The sequence below is a fragment of the Nematolebias whitei genome, chromosome 5 (assembly GCF_014905685.2).
Source record: "Nematolebias whitei isolate Nwh7 chromosome 5, NemWhi1, whole genome shotgun sequence".
Classification (NCBI taxonomy): Eukaryota; Metazoa; Chordata; class Actinopteri; order Cyprinodontiformes; family Rivulidae; genus Nematolebias; species Nematolebias whitei.
In genome coordinates this window covers 12,313,531-12,335,319 of record NC_056502.1, presented here as the reverse complement: position 1 = coordinate 12,335,319, position 21,789 = coordinate 12,313,531, and the positions used below count along the sequence as shown (strand labels likewise).

General features: G+C 42.0%; 1 protein-coding gene across 1 annotated transcript in view; it reads right to left on the bottom strand.

The window, feature by feature from the left end:
• Positions 1-3,454: 3,454 nt before the first annotated feature.
• Positions 3,455-21,789, bottom strand: part of LOC119409946 (forkhead box protein O6) — a 29,077-nt gene continuing 10,742 nt past the window's right edge. The window contains exon 2 of the mRNA XM_037676851.1: positions 3,455-5,197. Within this exon, the coding sequence (XP_037532779.1) occupies positions 3,527-5,197 (1,671 nt within the window). The 3' untranslated portion in view covers positions 3,455-3,526. The remainder of the gene's footprint in view (positions 5,198-21,789) is intronic.

Here is a 21,789-nt window from a genome sequence, read left to right as displayed (position 1 = left end):
TGGACTGAGCTGCCTTCCTGCCTGCCCTGAAATCTTTGTTTCTCAGGAGACAAAGAAGAGTGAGACTTTGGCTTTACGCCAGGCTCTCAGTCACAGTTACACTCAGATTGGTCTAAATGTGGAATTATAAAACATCTTATAAAGCCAGTGTACCGTGCTTGAGGACATCACACCTCCTAACTATGCAAACCATTATTTAATTGTGTGCTTTTTTTTTTTTTTTGGACATCCTTAGCAATAAATATATGCTGCTTGGCGACTTTGTTCAACACCTTTGTTGTTCTCTTTCTCTCTACTTCTCACTTTTTCCCCTACAGAGAAGATTTGCCAAATAGAGTCAATTAAAAGTGTACATCTAAGTGAGAAATATCTGTTTGAGGGTGTACGTGGTTTTGTAACTGAGCTGTGTGCTTCTTTGTGTGAATGTGTGAAACTATGGTATTGTCAAATGTGTGTGCGTAAACATTTGGTGTCTGTCTATGTCTGTGTGTGCCTGTGTGTGTTTAAAGGCGGGGGCTCCCCTGGGGCCTGGCAGTATGGCGCTGTAGCGCTGCACGCTCCTCCTGTGAAAACGCCTCCAATGGGACCCGGACAGCTGTGGCCAACCTATACTGATTCACGGCCCAAAACAAGCCTTGTGACACACGCAAACCTATTTTATTTCAGGCAACTCTGTTTGGATCTGTGAAAGCATCCTTGTTTTGCATTTTTTGTCAGGAAGTATCTCTCGTGCGCTAAAACATTTATTCTCATGGCTGCTTTTGTGCCAGGAATGCTTCCCGATATACAGACAATATTGTTTTTCTCTTTCATTTTTTTTTATTTTTTACTACCACTCCTTCAGCCTCCCACACAGTGACATGTTGCCCAATCAAAAATGACCAGCACTGTTTGTCACCCTCATGTGAGAGTTGTGTATTAAAAGTAAAACAAAATGTAAAACAAATAAATTAATTAACAAGCATCTTACTTGTGTTCATTAATGCCAGTTATTCTATATAAGCTTATATAACAAAATAACTTGTGACAAGCACAAATAAACTCTGAAAACCTAACTGAAGATTAAAATCATAAAATAAATTTGTCACCTTGTTGTGTTTTCTGCGAAAGAATGAAATCCAACATGGTCTGCCTCATACAAATGCAACAACATCTTCTTTTTCTTTAAATTTCATTTATTTAACAGTCAACGGATGATCAGATACATTCTCTTAAAAAAGAAATTGACAACAAAACGGATAATGTTTTGAGATTTTTAAAAACTATTGTACATTTTTTAATATATAGATTTTATACAAAATAAAAGTCAGTAAACCGGGCAAAGGGAGAGAATTGACTTTTAAAGATAGAGAGAGAGAGAAAAAGAGAGAGAAATAGAGAAGGAACAAGATTTGACTCAAACAACTATCACATTTAGGAATGACAAAGACCAATCTCTTTAATAAATAAATATAAGAAAATTAGACATCATATATAGCTTTCTTTCCAGTAGCAGGGATTGCTAAACGTCTGTAGCATAGACTATAACATAACTGCTTTGTGAGGCCTGGATACCTATAAAATTCAACACATTTCCACAAAGACTAACTGGAACCAGCGCAGCTAAAGGGCCTGAAATAAACACATTTACCTCAATAATGGGTCTGATAGTCTGTGCCGTGCTTGACCTTTGGCTGTAAAAATAACCCCCAGTATACCCTCAACCTCCCCACATACACGTTTTTCTTTGTGTGGTGACCAGAGAGTGGAACGTCTCCTTGAGGAAAGTAGAGAATAAGGTTGTCCTCTTTATACATCTCTCTCAAGGCCAGTGAAAAATAAGCTGCACATTCCCCTCTCACAAACGCAGAAACAACTGAGCAGAGCACATATGGGAGGGGATGCAAAGTCGTTGGAGCTCAGGAAGGTCATACTGCACTAAACCAACATTGTTTCACCTATGGATTCAATCAGTACTCAGTCCAGTCCTTGTTGGCCCTTTGTGTTTAAACAATACAACAACTACAAGACAACAGAATAAAGACACATACTAGATGTAGATGACTGTGTTGCATTACCACCCTGGTTGATGTACACTCATACCACTCAGACTGGCTGTTTGTTTTCTTCCTACGTATATATCTTTCCCTTTGCACTGTTTGAATACTTGAAGCTCAAGGGATAAGTATTGAAAACATGGAAACATAACACAGATAATGCAGATGATTTACGATATGAATACACTACTAATTTTCGTACACACATGTCCAAAGAGCTTGAAAACTGAAGCTGACTGATCTCACTGCAACAACAGGTATATTTTCTTTGTCTCCATCTTTTGCTTTACTATTACCCTTTTTGAGCTGGCAAGTGGACAGTGACATTGGCCATTCTCAGAGCAGGACGGCAGGCAGAGTGACTTGAAGTAATCGCTGTTTTGTCTCAGTGCTTTTGTTGCATTACATTGCGGAGACAAGCAATGGTCCGGACAGCAGGGGCCAAAACGAAAGGACAACACGTTAAATGTCTCAATAATGACACAATGCTGCAACAACACTTTGCAGATTAAAAGCAAGATGCTGAATTTCAATCAAGCAGCATTAATGGCTTGGTGTGAGGAATGGTCATTTTGTCTCCACCAGCAGACAGTGAGATGGAGAGACAGACCGGTACAAGTGGTCCAGGTGAAACAAGGTGATATGACAATTTAATTCATCAAATTGCATGCTAGCCACTAATGATAGTATTAGTTTAATTACAAGGTAGCAATATACTTTGAGCAATGGCAAATGGGCATTTACAAAATGTTACATTAAAAAGAAAAGTCAAAGTACCAAAGACTACACACAGGCAGATGTAAATAGCATGTCTGCTGGAATGTTTAAAGAAGCAAGGCAATTATTTATTTAATGTTAATAGGTACAATAGAGGCTAATTTAACTAAGCAGACACAATGTACCGGGTGTCAACTATTTGTGCCCATTTTTATTTTAAATTTGGTAAAAAAAAAATTAGTTGAAGATAACCCTGAATGGGACTTATCCAGCAACTAATAGGTGAAAATACACCATTGAAAACAAATGTTTTCAGTTCCAATTCTGACATTTTTATATGAGGTTTTCCTTATTTTTTCAAATCAAATGTAGCAGCCACCTTATAAAACATGCCAAGCTGCCAAGTTCTGCCTGATCTGCTCTGTGAAGGCATTGCACCGTGAGATGTGACCCACTTGCGATAAAGTGCATTCTGAGTTCAGTTCTCAGGGTAGATGAGAAGCGATGCCGGGCAAGCACAGCTGAGAGATTGTCATCACAGTACAGCTGATACAAGAAAAAAATTAATCTGACATGAACTAGATCTCTCAGTAAGAAGGGGATCAAAAGAGGAGGGGTGACAGAATAACTGTCAGGACAACAAAGAGACATGGGGGGTGTTGGTCCTATAGGCTTTGTTGAAAGTCAGGAATGTCACAGTTGCGCACAGTGCTTCATGAGTAGGGTTGTCCTGTTTGAAAGTAGGGAGAACTGTTTCTTGTTTGCTTTTTTGTTTATCCAGGTACCCAGCTCTGGTTGCTGTGGGTTTGTTGTGGACCAGCTAGCCCACTCATTCCCATCCCCATGCCCATAGTCACACCCATTCCCATACCCATGCCAATGCCCACACCCTGGGCAAGGGAGCAATCAAAGTTAAAGTCCATCTCCTCCCCAGAGTCCATAATGTCATTGAGGAGGATAGACTCCACATCACAGTCCAAGCTACCATGAAACATGTCAATGTCAAGATCGGCTGGTAGTCTCTCATGAAGGTGAGGCTGGTGATAGCCATGGTAGTTACTACCAACACTAGTATTACTCATCCCCTGGCCATGGTGGTACAGTCCATTAGTCATGCCCTGATTTTGTGAGTTTGGATAATGATTGTGACGAGGATGTGGGGTAGAAGCCACATGGCATGAGTCCTGGGGCATGTCAAGCATACCTGCAGGATTTGGGGGAAGGGTAGTAGAAGCAGGGAGGTGGGCATGGGATGGGGGGCTATACAAGTAGGGAGCTTTGTGATTGTAAGTTTGTAACTGATTGCCGTTGCCACGTGGGGTCAGAGATGCAGCTCTTGGTGGTGTGTGGGTATGGCTCCTGCTGAGGCTGTGACCATTGTGAGCAAGGCTGTGAGGTGAGTTGTGGTTGGTTACGTTGGTATGATTATGACTAGAAGTATGATTGTGAGTTCTGGTATGGCTATGACGTCCATTGTGGTGGACAGGTTGGTGGTTGAGATGGTTGGATCCTACTCCATTACGTGCTTGACCAATCATGGGATGACCTTCCCTCTCCTGTCCCATAATCATGTCTTTGGAACAGTATTGTTGACAAGCAGAACCACTAGTTAGTAAACTCTGAAGAGCATTTGTGCTGGAGTACGCCCGTGTGGTTCCAGAGAAATTGGCTGGCTTATTCTCCTGTATAGTCTGCATTGGTGAATGGTGACGTAGCATGCCCAAGCCTGTTACATTGTAGACACTTGCACCATAGGAGCCCTGTCCCTTCATTCCAGAACTATAGTGATACACAGCAGTTTGGTGCTTATGTCTGCTCACAGCTGTGTGCTGCTGCTGTTGACGATGAAGATGATAACCATCTTCCACCATATGCTCATCCAAACTTATGGCGCCTGTTAGGTTAGCCAGCTGAGGCAGCTGCTCAAGGGGAGGACAATGATTTCCTGCCCCCATGGATGGAGAGCGGGCACTGGTTGGTGATGGGTAAAGATGAGGGGAGGTGGAACAGGACAAGCCACCCTCCTCTGGCTCCTCTGGCTCCCCCTCAGCAAGAATAGGAGACAGGCGCCCACTCAATGTGGAGGCTGATGAACTAGCCCTGGAATGAAGATCTGTCCAAGCATCAAACTCTCCATCTGTTCCTGATGAACCTCCAGATCCTGGGAGAGCTTTCTGTGATGGGCTACTATGGTTTGGGGAGCTTTGGAGGCCCACTACAGCAGATCCTGCTCCAATCCCAGGACGGCCCACCCTCTTGCCTCTGATCCTGCCTTTACTTTTCAGGTATTTAGTGCTGTTGTCCATGGAGACTGCCCGTCGCCGAGGGGCCTTGCCCATCTTTCCACCATCTGGATTCAGCATCCACCAAGAACTCTTCCCTGTCCCCTCATTCTGCACCCGAATAAACCGTGTGTGAAGAGAAAGGTTGTGCCGAATGGAATTCTGTTGAGAAATGAAAATAAAGAAAACAGCAAGTGAACAAAATATTATTACACAAACAAAGTTTCTTAGATAAATACAAAGTTCTGCAATTTACATTGGATTTAAATTAAATTCCTGGGAAAATAATGTATCAACCAAGAAAATCATCAATGTAAGTAAGCTAAACAAAGTTGCAGTTATCACTAAACAATAAGTTTAAACATTCAATGTCCAAGAAAATTCTACCAAATTATCAGACTGCTTTCATGTTTACTATTAGGCATTTAAAAAATTAAGTACTGTAGATAGTCAGCTGCCAGTGCAACCGGTCAAATATTTAAAGCTTACTCAAAACAGTAATCATTTTCAGGGACAGCCACATCTGACATGAAGCAAGACCCTGTCAGCCTCATCCAACCTGAAACAACCTGAGACTCAGTCTTCAGAGATCTTCCTTCTGCACATCAATCCTCTCACTTTCATTTCCATCAATCCATCTGTCCTCCTCTACTTTTTCCTTTAGCAGGGCTGATGTAAGCTGCTGAATTTGAGCGTACTCTATGTTTGAAGTTGGTGCCAGTCTGGCTTAGTGCCAGGCCTGTCTCTCTTGCTCATAGCTTGAATTGGAGAGAGGAGTGTATTGCAAGATTGAGCCAGGAGCAAGCAAGGCTAATGGATGTATCCAACCCTCTGACATCAACTTTCAGTGCCTATCTCTCTCCCCCTCTCGTGTTCAGTCTTTATCACAGCCTTGCTTTCTCTTTTGTCACTGAGTGCTACATATTTCAACTTGTCTAAATTTTCCTTTTTCTTATTTTACACAGTTCTTTGAACGTAAGTCATTTTCCACCTCTGCGTTCAATCTCTTTCCCTTCAATTATAGTGTACCACCAATTACTTTCCCATTATCCTCTACGTCTGCAAGTACAGTCAATGGCTCAGTGATTTATAGAATCAAGTTGGATTTTTTTTCTTATCATTTATATTTCCAAGGTTGGTGGTGGTGTTGCAATTCTGCTGTTCATTGTGCATGAGTCTTTTTGACTATTAACCAGGAAAATATCAAATCAAAAACCTTTCATGTTTGAGAATATACTAGCACAATAGATTATTACAGATTGAGAGGTTCTCATTCTTCCACCATCTCTATTATACTGCAGATTATTTGTATTCTCAGAGAATTGCACAACAGGGAAACAAATAAATCAAATTGCTGTGAGGAAAACACATAAATGGGAAGCAAGCTGAATTCAGGTGATCTGTGAATGCCTCCTTGGGTTATCTTGCTGTGACACCTTCAGCATTGGGTAACCATGGCAACCGGGTAAACGTGAAGCAGCAGAACTATATCATATTGTGGTGAGAGTCAAGAGAGTCAGAGAAAGAAATGGAGGGAGAGTGGGGGATGGGGAAAAGGATGCAAGAGGAGGCGGTTGTTTGATGCTGCTGCTCCAACACTAAGCAGCCTTTCATCTTGGCAGTGCATGTCCACAGGGGATGCCCGTTCCATGCTTCTGACGGCTTCACTACGTGCCGCGCCAACTCCCTGTCTCGATCTTTGTATCTTCCACCTATCATACTACTCCAAATCGTGCCCCATCAAGTGGTGTGTGTACCAAAATCAAAACATCTGTAAGCTTTCAAGCCATTTGACAAAAGGTGGTTGTAAATGGGACAACATTCAGAGAAATGAACTACTTTGCCCTTCCACTCTGTGTGACCTGTCGGATTCAAATCTCAATTTATCCCCCTATAAGAGAAGAGCAGCCTCATTGAACTTGAAGGGATTTGTCAACCCAAACCCTCTTTATCTGATGAATCCACCTGCTAGAGAGATTTGAGAGATTTTCAGATGGTGCCCAGCCATGGCATCAACACCATCATCATAACTGACTACTGGCTATCTGATATAGAGATTCCAACACATGCATTTTCCCAGACCTTCTGTTTGTGAGTGTAAGTTTTAGAATTTAAGCATAGCTCAGATTGCAGGTGGTTTGACTGTAGGTGTGGTTCTGTTTACCTCCTGTTCCCTGAGTCAGGGGCAATTTTGCCAGCCCATGGCCCTCACACCCCCGAAACAGGCAGTCACTGCTAATCCCCCTCCATCCCCGAGTAATCCCAGACAATCCTGGGCTAATCCCAAGTTGATTCAGAGGCACTCCCAGCTGGGTGTCTCACACAGAGCTATGGCAGGTCAACATAGGCGCAGCGGGCAGGCTGGATATGTTATGATCCTATAGTAATGCAGCATAAGGAGAGTGTGTAAAGTGGAGAAAAGGGACAAAATAAAACCCTTATAGGATGTAGAAGTAAAGTGGTACTAATGTTTGTGAGTGTATTATAGGAGATGACAAAGCAGTGAGCTGATGTTAACCATATTTTTGACGCCTCCATCAAACCAACCACCTTTATTCTGAGTTCTGTCCTTGAGGGTTGGCTTTGCAACATTTTTACCCCTACAGCTTGAACAGAATAAAATTGAAAACTTTATTATGTATTAAATATTCATAAAATGGAAATTTTTTTCAGCCCCCTGGCTTGCTGAGGCAGACGAATGAAGCCCACAGAAACATACAATGACAGAGGAACACACACATCACACACTTGGGCCCAGGAAGCTACTTCCTATTCAAATCATACCCCTTTAATACAATGGGCTTGTGAAGAGGGTTCTAAATAATGAATGAACCAGTGGCTAAGCTTTTCCAGAAAGACACACTGCCTGGTCCCTTAATACTGAACAGAACAGATGGAGTCATAAGTAGTTCTATGACATTTTTTTTTATCACGGACATCCACTCTCATCAGTCCTCAATCACAACTAAGATAATTTGGAGATAAAGCAAAAGCGGTAAAGGGTTATAGCTTACAGAACAATCAAAGCCAATTAAGGTGAACAAGGTTTCCTAGCATGTAATGGAATCACGTTGGAATAGGCTCACAATAAGGCTTTAGAATCCTGATAGCTGATTTAGTAATTTATTAAACACCAATGGGATTTTTTGTCCTCAGATTAAAAGCTTAGGCCCTTTAAAATCAGATCTGACTTGTTGACACTTTTGTCAAAACTCACAGGTGGAAGGAAGCACAAGGGTTTTTTGTGCCCTAAAAAAGGAACTGTGTACCAAGGAGAGAAAAAAAAAACACAATAATCCACTGTATCAGATTACATCTCTGTATTTGTTGAAGCACAGATTTCTGGTATTCATCCTTAATAATGGTTTTAAGATTCATTGATAGGCGTCTTGAAAATCTAACAATGCCAACCAGCAACACTACTGTTCTCTTTCTTTCTTAAACATGCAAACTCAGTTTCACTCAGGCACTGTAAAGGCATTTTAGAGCAGACAATCGATGCAGTTTAATGACTATCAATGCTAGAGCTTAACACACATCAGTGTCTGATTGAACTACACAATCCACCTGTATCATGAAGCCAGTGTGGATGCTCAATAAACTACGGTATGTCTTAACTGTTCTCAAAAAAACGTCTAACTGCCACAGCCTTGTGTGTTAAGTGATTGTGCCCTATTGACCACTTTGGCTTGATGCCAAACACACTCTTTTGTCACCATACCATTGTGAGTAAGGCATCAATATTGGGAGTAGATAGTGATTGCAAAGGATAGAATTTGTTATAGTGCCCAGTTATTCATCTGAAATAACCTGACTGACTGGCACAGATTCAGCTGTGGTAGACGGTGTTGTGCATAAGGGGTGGGAATAAGAGATACCATAAGGGGCCTCTCCAAACTATACAAAGGAGTGCCCTCAAAATGCCCCTAACTTGCCCATCCCCCTTTCTAAGGCCTCCTTCAGTCTCCACTCTGGGTTTTCCCACTCACACTCAGAGGAGCAAGAAAACAGGTCAAATAGTTTATAAGACCCAACTTGTGGCAAATGTGCACTCATTCAAACAGAACTTAGTGAGAAACTAAGGATTGTGAATGGAGTCTGGGAACCGGCAAAAAGAAATCACTCACCCGATTCAAACAACCTCAAGGGTGAAGCAGTGTGGTGCGCTTGCCCAGCTAAGAACACAGCAGCTGTTCTTGTAGTGGCACCGGGTAAAGCCGTTTGCCACACTCGACTGGTATTACCAAACCATTTCATGCAGAATGGATCCATTATGTATTGTCAAAGGGTATCCCTCCATGGTGCACATTCATTTGACAAGCCCAAATCAACGGGGAGTAACAGAAGCACTAACTGTGTTTATTGTGATGCTGTTTTTGCCTGTGCAGAAGGCAGGAGGGATCAGGGGGAGGGGAGATTTCAACACAAGCAGTTTTGTTCAGCACAGGAATGAGTTTTGTCAGCTAAGCCTGTCTCCAGGCTATTGGTGGAAATTAGCGCCAGCTAAATATTCGCTTTCCGTGATTGATGTTACGGCTTGGGTTGTCCCTTTGAAGGGAAATAAAGAATTTAGAGCCATGCGGATTAAAAGGGACAGAGCTGGGAGAATTTTATGCGTCAGAGGGGGGACTTGAAGTGCAACTGAAGGGCCTAATGGCGGCACAGACATGGCGCGATGAGGCTCTGACAATATAGTATATCAAAGAGAAAAGACAAGTAAAACTTTGACAGTGAGTACAAAAAAAATTGGAAATTGTTTCTGCATGTGTATGTGTGAAAGAGAAAGAGAGATATGTAGTTATTTGCCTGAGAAGCCCAGAGCCAGATGATTAAAATCCCTTTAGGAGGCTTCTTTAAGAGAGACAGATGGGCAGACAGGCCTGTTTTGGAATGCAATCAAATTGAAAAGATTAAAAAGGAGTCTCTTTTATTAGGAGGTGAGAAACAGTTACTTCTCTGCCACATGCCATCATCGCCTCCACAGCAGTGGTCACGATTGCATTGGCATGCAAAGCACATTAAAGCCCTTGTTGGGAAAGAAACAAACCTGAGATTAAGAATTGCATACATCTCAGTGCATTACTGACGAATTGCTGAGGACTGACAGGAAGACAGTTTTTTGTTGTTGTTGACCAAATGGACTCTACAGAAAACAAAGAAAGTAATAGAAATTATATTTTACAGGATTAATGGAAAAGAGGTTTAATGTTATTTCTGAGACTCACAAATTGGTGTATCTCAGACCAAACTTTACTTACAGTACATTCAGCAGCAAATCTGAACAGGTACAGTTTAAATGTGCATTTCTTTGGCACAACTGTACTCGAATAAACTGAGTTTCCACAGTAGAGCAATTCAAGCACTGTGAAAGGTGCTCTGAATCCGACCCTATTATTCCACAACACTGCAGGAGTGCCATTTATAAAAAGGCTTAAAATGGAAAGCAAGTGTGTGGTAGCGTGTCTGGTAGCCTAAGATCAGGAAGTGGCTGTGGAGAGGGGTGTAATGGAGTTAGTGGGGGATTCCTGCCTGACTGTGCACTAATTACAGCCAATAGCTGGCGACTCATCAGCTGTACCCACCTTGGCGCTGAGGGAAGGGTTGGCATTGGGGTGGCAGAGTGTGGGATAAAGAAGAGCTGCCACAGCTTTTGGGGATAAAAATAGATGCTGACAGATTAGAAGAGCATCTGAGACCCTGATAGGGGATCGGAAAATCCGCTCTACTGATGCCAAAGACAGCCGAGAGTTTCCGGTGGGCGCAAAGGGGACACAATCTGGGCATCACGTCTGACACCCACACACAGAATGGGGGAGCCTTAGAGTTGGTGTGAGCACATGAATAATCGCATGTCACAGTACAGCATGGGTGTGGTTTTTCCACTGGGACCTGTGAGGTAGGCAGACCTCACACCCTCCCACAGAGGATTCACACAACAGGTGTTTGGGCTGGGCCACCTGTGGGGCCGGCCGCCTGCTCACACTTCACACCTCAACTAGGGAACCAACTAACATTTTCCACTGGGTTCGCCATGCTTTTGTTAAAGACCAACACGTTTCTGGAAAGGCTTTTACAGCTCTTTTTACAAGATCCGCAAAATGTGTGTGTGCGCGCAAGTTTGTGCAAGTCAATCTGCATTTATGAGAGCATGTCTGTCAATATTTTTGTATCAGTTCATTTAATAGCCAACAGCCACAGTGTGGATTTGATTATACAAAAACCTCCCTCTGCTATATACAAAGAAACTGTCAGCCAACAATAGAATCAATGCAGACAGTTTTTCACACTCGGGCTCCACATAATCTCATTCATAACAATAAGAATCTCATTTCCTACATTCTAAAGGTCAGTGCACACCTCAGATCACACTTTAATAAAAATCATTCTCAGAGTTTAATTTAATTTCAGCAGAGCAGGAAACTCATAGGCAGCCATGCACATGGCATGCAAAATTCATCAGATTTTCCCTTTAATTGCTTCAATTTCACACTGTAGAGAAGAATGACCACAATTATGGAGAAGAAAAACAATGCACAAACAGGGATCACAGGGGCACATGTGCAAATCGAACACATACAAACACTTGGACAAAAGACACTTGTGATTGTCAAGGCAAATTGATAGCAATGTTTTCTCATACCTCAGTCATAAAATATTTGGATTATATGCCCAAATCCATCTTATATATATATATATATATGCTACTACACTTTTTAACCCTCACAGAATATGGTAAACTATACTCAACAGTTTTATATTCATGCTCAAACACAATCACACACCTGCGTAGAAATCTATCCCTTCTTACACACAAGTAAAGACAAACATGACACAAAGCCTGGCACACTGGGCACGCTCATTACTGCAATGCCAAGCTACCAGTTGCTAAGGAGACCTGTGGGAGAGGGAGGATTCCTTGTTGTTGCCATAGCAGCCAGCTCCCTCTCCCTGCCAACTCTCTCCCTTAGGGAGAAAAAAATGGCAAGAGGTAGGGGGTGAAGTGGGTAGAGGTAGGGGGCAGCAGTTTAATAGGGCTGTGAGGTGCAGGGGAACTTCATTAGCCATCAGCATCCACTGCATCTACCAATCCCCATGAATGCCTGCCCACATGCTACATTTCAGCTTGCAGACTTCCACTTATCCACACACAGACGATGCACCCCCACTTATTCATACACCTATATGGAGAAGAAGAATGGATGAGGGGCGGCATGGTTGGAATGAAAAGCATAGTTTGTCTGCACATGGGAGAGGTTGAGAGGGCAGAGGTGGGTGAGGCACAAAAAGAGGGTATTGAACACAGGGGCCTGCTTGGAGAAGAGGAGTCGTAGGAATCTCAATCACACTGGTGTTGGTAGTTAAAAGCGACATGGAGACAATTCCCTGTGTAAATGTGTTCCCCTCTAAATGAGCGTTGACCTTCTGTGACAATCCCATTCCTTTACACCACAGAAAAGTGTTGTGCACTCACATAAACGTACATCATGCACGGCAGTGCTTCTCAGTTCTGTTCTTGGGAAACTCCATGTCCAACACAATAAAGTCAAATGAATGGGGTTAGTCTTCAAGGTTTGTATTGAGCGATTACACCCCATTTTAAAAGTATATAAATATAATATATATGCACATTTTAACTGACTGTGACTATGTCTAGCTTTTTTAATTGGCTCTCAGTAAAATTCAGAATATAATGTAAAATATTCTAAGCTTATAATGCTCAAGCTCCATCTTGTATTAAATGTCTTATTGTTCTGTTTTACTGATAGAGCTTTAAGTTATCAGGCACCTCTCTTTTGAAGTCAGTTTCCAGATTATATCTTTGAGGCTGACACCCAGTTGATTTTTTTAGGACTAGGCTTTCTTTTTTGATAAATCCTAGAGTTAGGGTTGGCTTAGGTTTCCTAAGCTATCCCTTAGTTGCTGCTATAAGGACCAACTGACTACAGTTCCTGACTCTGCTGTGGTCTTTCCTCTCTCTATTCTCCACATTCATACATGCAATTATGTCATTCATTAACTTGTGTTTGTTTTCATCTTCCAAATGAAGGTATATGTGAACATTTCATCTGGGTCTGTCTGCATCTCTTTCATGTCCTCTGAAACCCCAGCCAATGGAGGCAGATGGCCCTTTCTGAGCCTGGTTCTACTAGAAGTTTCTTCCTATTAAAACAAAGGGGTTCCTTTCCACTGTCACCAATGTGCTGATCAGAAAGGGAAACTGCAACAAAGTTAAGATTTCATGCAATATGCTGCTTTCCTTAGATAAATTCATCCATTATCTTTTAGCCGCTTCTTCCTTTCTGAGTAGCGGGGGTCACTGGTGCCTATGTCCAGCCTTCACTGTGCAAAAGGCGGGGTACACCCTGGACAGTCTGCAAGTCCATCACAGGGACACAGAAACAAACAAGACAAACAACCATTCACTCTCTCACTCACACCTAGGAACAATTTAGAGTTACCAATCAGCCTAACGTGCATGTTTTTGGTCTGTGGGAGGAAACTGGAGTATCCGGAGAAAACTCACGCATGCATGGAGAGAATATGCAAACTCCACCCAGAAAGGCCCCTGCACTGGGATTTGAACCAGGGTAACTTACTCGCTGAGAGGTGGCAGCTCTACAAGTTGTGCCACCGTGCTGCCTCCTTAGATAAATCAATTCTACTAATTGTCATTTTATATTGTACTGTATGTGAACATGGCAGCACGGTGGCACAAATGGTAGCGCTGCTGCCTCTCAGCGAGCAGGTCCCTGGTTCCAATCCCAGTCCGGGGGCCTTTCTGTGGAGTTTGCATGTTCTCTCTGTGCATGCGTGGGTTTTCTCCAGGTACTCCGGTTTCCTCTCACAGACCAAAAACATGCATGTTAGGCTGATTGGTAACTCTAAATTGTCCCTAGGTGTGCGTGAGAGAGTGAATGATTGTTTTTCTCGTTTGTCTTCATGTGGCCCTGTGATGGACTTGCGACTTATCCAGGGTGTACCCCGCCCCTCACACAGTGATTGCTGGACATGGGCACCGGCGACCAAAAATGGAAGAAGCGGGTAAAAGATAATGGATGGATGGATGTGAACATTTCGTATTGTAATATAAATGTTATTAACTGTATCTTAATTTGTAATTTGGACTGGCCCTAAAATGACTTTTACTAATTGGTGCTATGTGAACTGAATTTATTTGATTCATGTTCACACCACTGCAGCAGATATAAGGTTTAAATAAGATAGTTTAGTAGTGAAGATTTCAGAAAACTTCTCAAATACTTCCTTAAAATTTAAAGATTTTTTTTAAATATGAAAACCTTTACCTGCTCTCATCCAAGGGTAACAAGTTCTGTTGGAAATCCCATCACTACTTGGTTAGATTAAAGCACATCTCTGGGTTTAGGTAATGTTTAATCTCTCAGTACAACGATAATAAAGCTTATTCTGATTCTGATGTTTGGAGAAAAAAAAAACAGAATTACTTGTTTAAATAAAAAAAATTGACAGTGGTCTGATTTAAGTGGCTAAACATGAATTGTTGCAAAGTTGTAGATTCACACTGAAAGACTTGTCTCTGCATTGATTTTGGTACCAAGTAAGGTAGATTTAAAAAAATAGACCTTGATTCTGAGTGTCACAAGTTTAAATAGGTCGTATTCTGAGATTATTCCTCACAGGCTTTCATTCTTCAACAGCAACAAAAACTTTTTTTAAATATCTCTTAATAACGTGCGAAAAAAATATTAAATTAATTGTGTTCTTGGGTTTTAAAAGGTTAAATAAAGTGCACAAGGATTGACAGAAACAAATGATATATTATAACTGAGACAAAATTGTAGTATATATTTGAATTTCCTGTTTATTAAAATATCGACAGCTGATGTTAAAAATAATTGGAGTTCAATAATCATCATGTGGACATGGTTACAGAAACAGGATGTTAGTTAAATCAAAGTTCAAAAAGAGCTCTCAAGCAGCATCAGAGTGATTTCTGTATGCAGAAGAAGAGCTTCAAATATTGACAATCTGATAACCTATGATACTCAGGCTGCCTCAAATTCTCAAATTTTAAGTGCTATGATACCGAACAACAAACAAGAAAGTGTATTGATTTTGTTAGAACGAACTCAGTTTGTGTGTACATTGAAGAATGCCACCCACCCGCACAACCACTACCCCCCTGACCCAAGCTTGGCCAACTGAGTGCGAGCTCATGAGGACAAAAAAATAAAAAAAATAAAAAATGAAGGATGGTTAAAAGAGGACATTCCTCTCCAGCTGAGAGGAATGAGAAAGATGGGGGCAGGAGGGGCAAGAAGAAACAGAATTTACCACTCCCACCCCCTCCCTCACTCTATTTCCTGAAACAAAAAGCACCCAATTAAGTCAGTTTGAGTTAGGATCTAATGTGTGTGTGTGTGTGTGGGGGGGGGGGGGGGGGGGGGGAGTACGTGTGTGTAGAATGTGTACCCAGACCCAAAGAGTGTACGCAATAAAGGGTAAAATGGGAGCTTAACGTACTGTAAGTTGTGAGACTGTCTGAGAGGAAAAAGGGGGGTAGGAAGGTTTGGTTTGTGTGTGTGGGTGTGTGTGTGTGTATAAAAAAAAGTGGGGGGGGACGACTTTCATTCTAGCCTAAGAGGGCCAAACTTGCTTCAGCTCCTCGGCAGGAGACGCTGAAATATTAATCGCCGAGCTCCAGCCGCAGACTAGAGAACACAATCGCTTCAAACTCCCACCCTAATGAGTGTGTTCATGAATGGCTAATGTGCACAGATGGGGGGCTGATGACTGGATAGATCGCAACGGGGTGGTGAGGGAGGGAGACGAGGAAGGGAGCAAAGACGGGGGTGAGATTTTGGCAGGGCCTTGTGGTTGTGGTGGTGAGGGGCTACGCAGGCATGCCATGACCTTTTAAGAGGCTCCTGAAAACTTAATTAAGGCTAGCCCTCCGCTACTCTTTCTTCCTTTTGCTTCCTCTCACACACACACTCTTGTAGATGCTTGCATGCCTGCACACACACAATTTAGTACGATTCAGTCTTTTCCTCCCTCCTCCAAGCGTGTACTGATCATTTACCCCATTTCCCTGAGCTTATACACCCCACGGAGTTGATGAATAATGCTTTTATAGGAATAAATTTCTAACTTATGTAGACATTTTCTTATAAACACCTACTTGTTATGTGGGGATGTGCAAAAATAGAAAATTGGAAATTTACAGGCGAAACAAACACAAGTGGCCATAAGTTTGCTGGGAACAGTTCAAAAGGAGGAAAGCATGTGCACAAGGTGGAAAGCTGTTTCATTCAAACCAATTTTCATTTCTGCAAAGGAATTTTAGTCGCGTCTTACAAATGAACTGAACCTTAACAGAATTTCACAAAACAGAACACATACAGGCCAAAACGCCCTCTCAGTTGGAGCTTGTTGTACAATGAATGTTAATACTTTGTATGCAACTTTTATGGCCGGGCATGACTCTTCTCTTCACCCTGCAGATGCTTTCTGTTCCTGTATCCCTCCGCTTTCATCAATTCATTCAAGAACTAGAGATGTCAGAAACGTCTTGAAAGCATGCAAACGGTAACAGAAACGCAGGTTAACACTTCTTCCCATCATTACCATAAACGCCACCTACGGATTAAGAGCGCCCAGAGTGTAGACACACATACAGACCCACACACACACACATGCAACAACATGGACACTCTCACTGCATCTAATTAGACGAGTGAGATGCTGTGACCTAATTCCAAACCTTTTCGTGGTAGTCTGGATCAGGACATCAGCCAGGATTAGAAGGAAAATATTTAAGGAGCCTCATACAGACAAGTACAGAGATGGAAATAAATTCCTCAGGGGTTTATTGATGGGTACAGTTTGAAGTGAATACTCATTATTTGCATATATTAAAAAAAGATTGTAAAATGTACAAAGCCAGAAATATAGAAAATGAAACCAGCGGAAAATAATGTGAGCATTTACAGCCTATGTTACTTGGTCCAAATCACTTAAAAAAGCTATTTCATTATGTTTCATCACAAAGGTGCTTCTTATCTATACTTAAGTAGAGTCCTGAATTAATAAACTGGGCTAGTAAATTGCTCATAATCACCTTTAAGTATCAAAATTGTTTATAGTGTCTTCATGAATAGAAGCTATGTTGTACTCTCAGGACACTACCTCTGATAACAAAACAATCTAATTATGGTTTCACATCTTGCCTCTTTAAGTTTAATTTGGTTTAACTCAGGCGCATGATGGAGTTAATTTGATTTTTCTTTTTTTTAAACGATCGACGCTTAAAGTATATACATTTGCTAAATCCCTCAAATGCAGCTTTGTTATCGAACACACATACAGTTCTGTAAATGTGGCAATCTTGTATTTATTTTTGCTTCATTCAGATTTCAAGAAGCTGAGTTCAGGAAAAATCCAAGGTTCCTGTTTGTTAGCAACAGTAGTTCAAGCATCAATTACCACCTGCGTATTTTGATCGTTTAAAGTATGAAATAAGTGCATTTTACATGACTTCCACATACCAATATGCAACTGTGAAGTGCTATTTACAGTGGGGGAAAAAAATGAACATTTTAAGTAGCTTGGCTTTTTATTTCAAAGCAAACCATTCAGCATCTGGAGAGTAATTTCGAACCCTGTTAACCTTTGGGTTTCTAACCATTTTCACGATGTCTGCTTTGCCATTGCATTGCCATCAAGCTCACAGGCCAAAAAAAGTTGCTGGTAGCATCATTAACCACCATGTTGTACCTGGTGATTTCTTTGATGCCTCACAACTTTGCATCGCATAAACCTGAAGGCAGACGCGCCTGGATGGAGGCAAACAATAAGTGCATGGGAGCACCGCAGAGGGGGTTCTGTCATTACAGACAGAATTGGTCACACACACATAAATACACATCTGTCAGTGGCGTTGCATGAGCTGGGACACGTATGTGAGGTGGTGCAACACCTCTATATGTTCTGCGTATGTCACAGCTTCCTGGAATGGGGGGGATGGGGAGCAGTGTTTCCGCCTGAGCGCGGCTGTCAGTGGGCATCACTCAGCCCTGCAGTGTGGCAGTATGCGAGGATCATTAGTGGAGACGAGGGAGCGAGAGAGAGAGAGCAGAATGGAGAAAAGTAAAAGAGAACAGGGGAAAGAGGGGCAGTGACTGCGTGAGTCGAGCAGCACATCTTAATATTCGTCTTGAGAGCATTAGCCACTCAGCAATGCACTTTCCTTCTAGTCACGCGATCAGCCCACCTCAGAGACCCCATGGTACCCTCCTCTGTCATTTCTCTCCCCTTCGCCTGTCACCGTCATCAGATCTGACCAACACGCTGCTCTTTCCTGTATCGACATGCGAGCCCTTTCAAATGCAATGGTGCTAAAGTTTTATTTTACCTCACTCAAGATTTATCCAGCTAACTCCCTTCTTGTTTAGCATGATTCCATTCCATCCCTCTGCTCTCATTTTCACCCACTCTGCATCAAACGGCTGATCTTCTCCGTGCACTTAACATCATTGTTACTTGACCTACTCTTGACCGCAGCAAGGTGAGACAACTGTTCAACACATTTCCACTTCTTTTACCGTATTTTTCAGCGTATAGGTCACTGTATTTTGTATAGCTTTGTCAGTCCTGCAACTTTTACACTGAAGCGACATATACTTTTTTTTCCATATTCATAATGCAATTTTTGACTGACGCTTAAAATTTTCAAGCACTGCAACAGCGAGTCCTCCCGTGCGTGCTCGCTTCACTCAGCTGGTGCAGCAGCTCCTTCCGCGATGGATGGATGACATTGCGTTGCCCAGGCAAAATTAAGCTGTTTTGACCATTAAATAAATGCATAATAAACGCAACGGGTCAGCGGTGACTCAAAATAAATGACTTATATGCCAAAGCGACTTATATATGTTTTTTTTCCTCTTCGTTGTGCTTTTTTGACTGATGTGACTTATACTCCGGAGCGACTTATACGCCAGATAATACGGTACTTTCATTTCTCACTGCATTCCATCTGTTCATCCACTGCAGATGTCCCCATCCTTCTACCATCAGCTAATGCATTTGTTCATTTGCCCACCAATCAGGTCCTTTGATTGACTGGTGACCAGTCTGAAGTGGACCCCATTACAGTGGCTGTTTGGCTCCAGCTCCCCTGTGACTCTGACTGAGAGTGATCCATTAATACCTTCAGTTATTTGAGTTTGCACCAGTATATTATATGTCCACAGTCACAAGTGTACTATCATCACCCACTCTTTCTATCAGTTTATTTGCTTGCTTTAGTGAGAAAAAAAAAAAGCCCTTTTGATTTCCTTTTATCCCTCCAGGTTCTCTGACCTGTGCAGCAATGCCCCGAGCTGAATAACAAAATCAACACGTCTGACATTTTAAATAAACAGAGCAGCCTCTAAGAAGGCTAGCTGTGTTAGCACAAGTTCAAATGTGCTCCGCGGTCTGCTTAACTCGGATGGTTTCCAGGTTCGGGTTTCCATCTGTTTGCATTACTGTCATAGCATTTATCACACAGAGATTAGGCCGATTCAGTAATACACTTGTCCCAGTGAAACATTAGTAAGCTTGGTGTTGGCACCAGCTGTGAGTGCAGTTAAGCACTACAACCCAGCTGATGACAGCACTACGGCAATATCATGAGGTTGAACAATGTATCCTGGCCAACTGCCAGCTCAGCTGCAAAACTGAGAGGTTTCTATGTGCATGGAGTCAAAAAATAAAACTGGCATGTGAGCGTTTGTACCAGGAACAGGTATTTGGCCGGGCACAGTGAAATTAAAACAAAGACAAATAAAGCCTTATTTTTATTTAAAGTATAGTTTTGGGGTCAAGTGTTACATGTTCTCATTTGTCTTTGAAGCATGCACTGTTTGTCCCAGAAAGTTTTAAGAAGTCACCATATTTAACTAATAAGTCATTGAATGGAGCTTTGCTCTGTAAAAGCATTGTGACAAATAAGTATCAGCTCACCACGTGTTATGCAACAAGTAGCTTCTCATTTTATTAGCAACCATGTGGACGTGTGTTTCAGGAATCACACGAAGGACAACAATGTCAGATGTCATGAGTTTAAATTGTCTCATGCTGTGGGTCAGGCAGCTGGAGATAATATTTTTGACACATAGACTGGCTCCCACAGAGTCATTGATAAATCTGCATAAGAGCTTCAACTCTCCCATCACCAACAGGATATAACTCTTCCACCAAATCCATTGCTTGTCCCATAGTCTCCTATACAGCTTTACCTTATTAGTAAAATAGCACCACAATATGTGCCCCTTCTCACCTCTGTCCCTTGACTGATCCTCACAAACTCACATATATTATTTAGAGAAACCCTTTCTCCCACATGCATAAAAACAAAACTTCTAGAAATGAAACTTTTTTTGGAAGTTGTAAACACAAACACACACACAAGCCCGCACACAAAGCCATGACCCCAGCAGCATCCCCTCAGCTTCCCTTCTGGCACCGCCTTGCCACTCATCTGGATCTCGCCCCCGCTGGTCTTTAGGCATGGATCACTTGTTAGGATTTGAGAAAAGACTTCTCTAAGCTGATTGGAAAGGGAAGGGGGCAAATTATCATTGTACAACTGAGGAAAATTATTGTGGGTCATGGTTTGCCTTATGTAATAGACTGCATTTACCGTATGTGTGTCTTCTACACACACACACCTGCTGCCACTACCCCATACCATTTACCCAATTCTGCACTAATTGAGGGATGTTTTTTCAGAGTCTGTTATTGCATGTTTTAAATTATTTATTTTGACAAGAAGAAATCTGATGACTAGAGAAGAGTTTGTGTACGTGTGGGACAAAAAAAGAGCATGATTGTGTGCAAATGTGTCTGAAGATAAAGCTACAAGTTACCTGTGCTTTATGTTTGTGGGGGGTTGCATATAGGGCCAGTATAAAACATACTGTGTATGTGTGTGTGTGCATGTGTGTTAAATCTTGTAGTGCATGGCTTTCTCAGTGCAATGGGACTGCACTAATGGACCCACACTTGAGCTGAAGTGTGCAGAGTGTAGCTGAAGTGCAGCCAAGTCTAACTTCCAGTCCTGCTTGGAAGCCCTATAATCTACTCTCTACTATTCTGGTTCTCCATTTCACTCACTTCTTCCTCCGTCTTTCTATCTCTGTCTCTATCAATTTAATTTTTCATCCCTTCTTCATTGACGTGCACCGGCCTGCCCTGTTTCCCCCAATGTCTCTGCATTAAATATTTTTATCCTAGTTCTGAAAATGGAGAGACACGAATCAGCATCCTCGCCGGCTGGCCATAGACTTTTTCTTTTTTTTTCTCTCTCTCACTCACTGTGCAGTAAAGAGAATGAAATAAGGGAAGACGACATGTAACCACCAGCAGTCGTGACCTTTATCAAACTCCAGCGCCTGAGGCAGAGTGAGTGAGACATTAAGAAAATGACTGAGCATTATTAACCCCGACTAACAAACACTCACATTTTGCCACATTATCCGGTCAGAAAAATGGCCCTTATGGGTTTTTTTTTTCTTTACACACACTTTTATTGACAGGGATAAGCTAAGACCAATTGATCCAACTGAATAATGCTTGCATATTCTAAATCATGTCACATAAGGAAAAAGAAAACAATAAGACCAGCCTGGCTTGCCAGCTTAAATTGTTCATCTGTGATTAATCCCAGCATTTCTGCAAATGCAAGTTCCTGCTGAGAATTGATGTTTCATAATAAAACAATGCACAAGCTT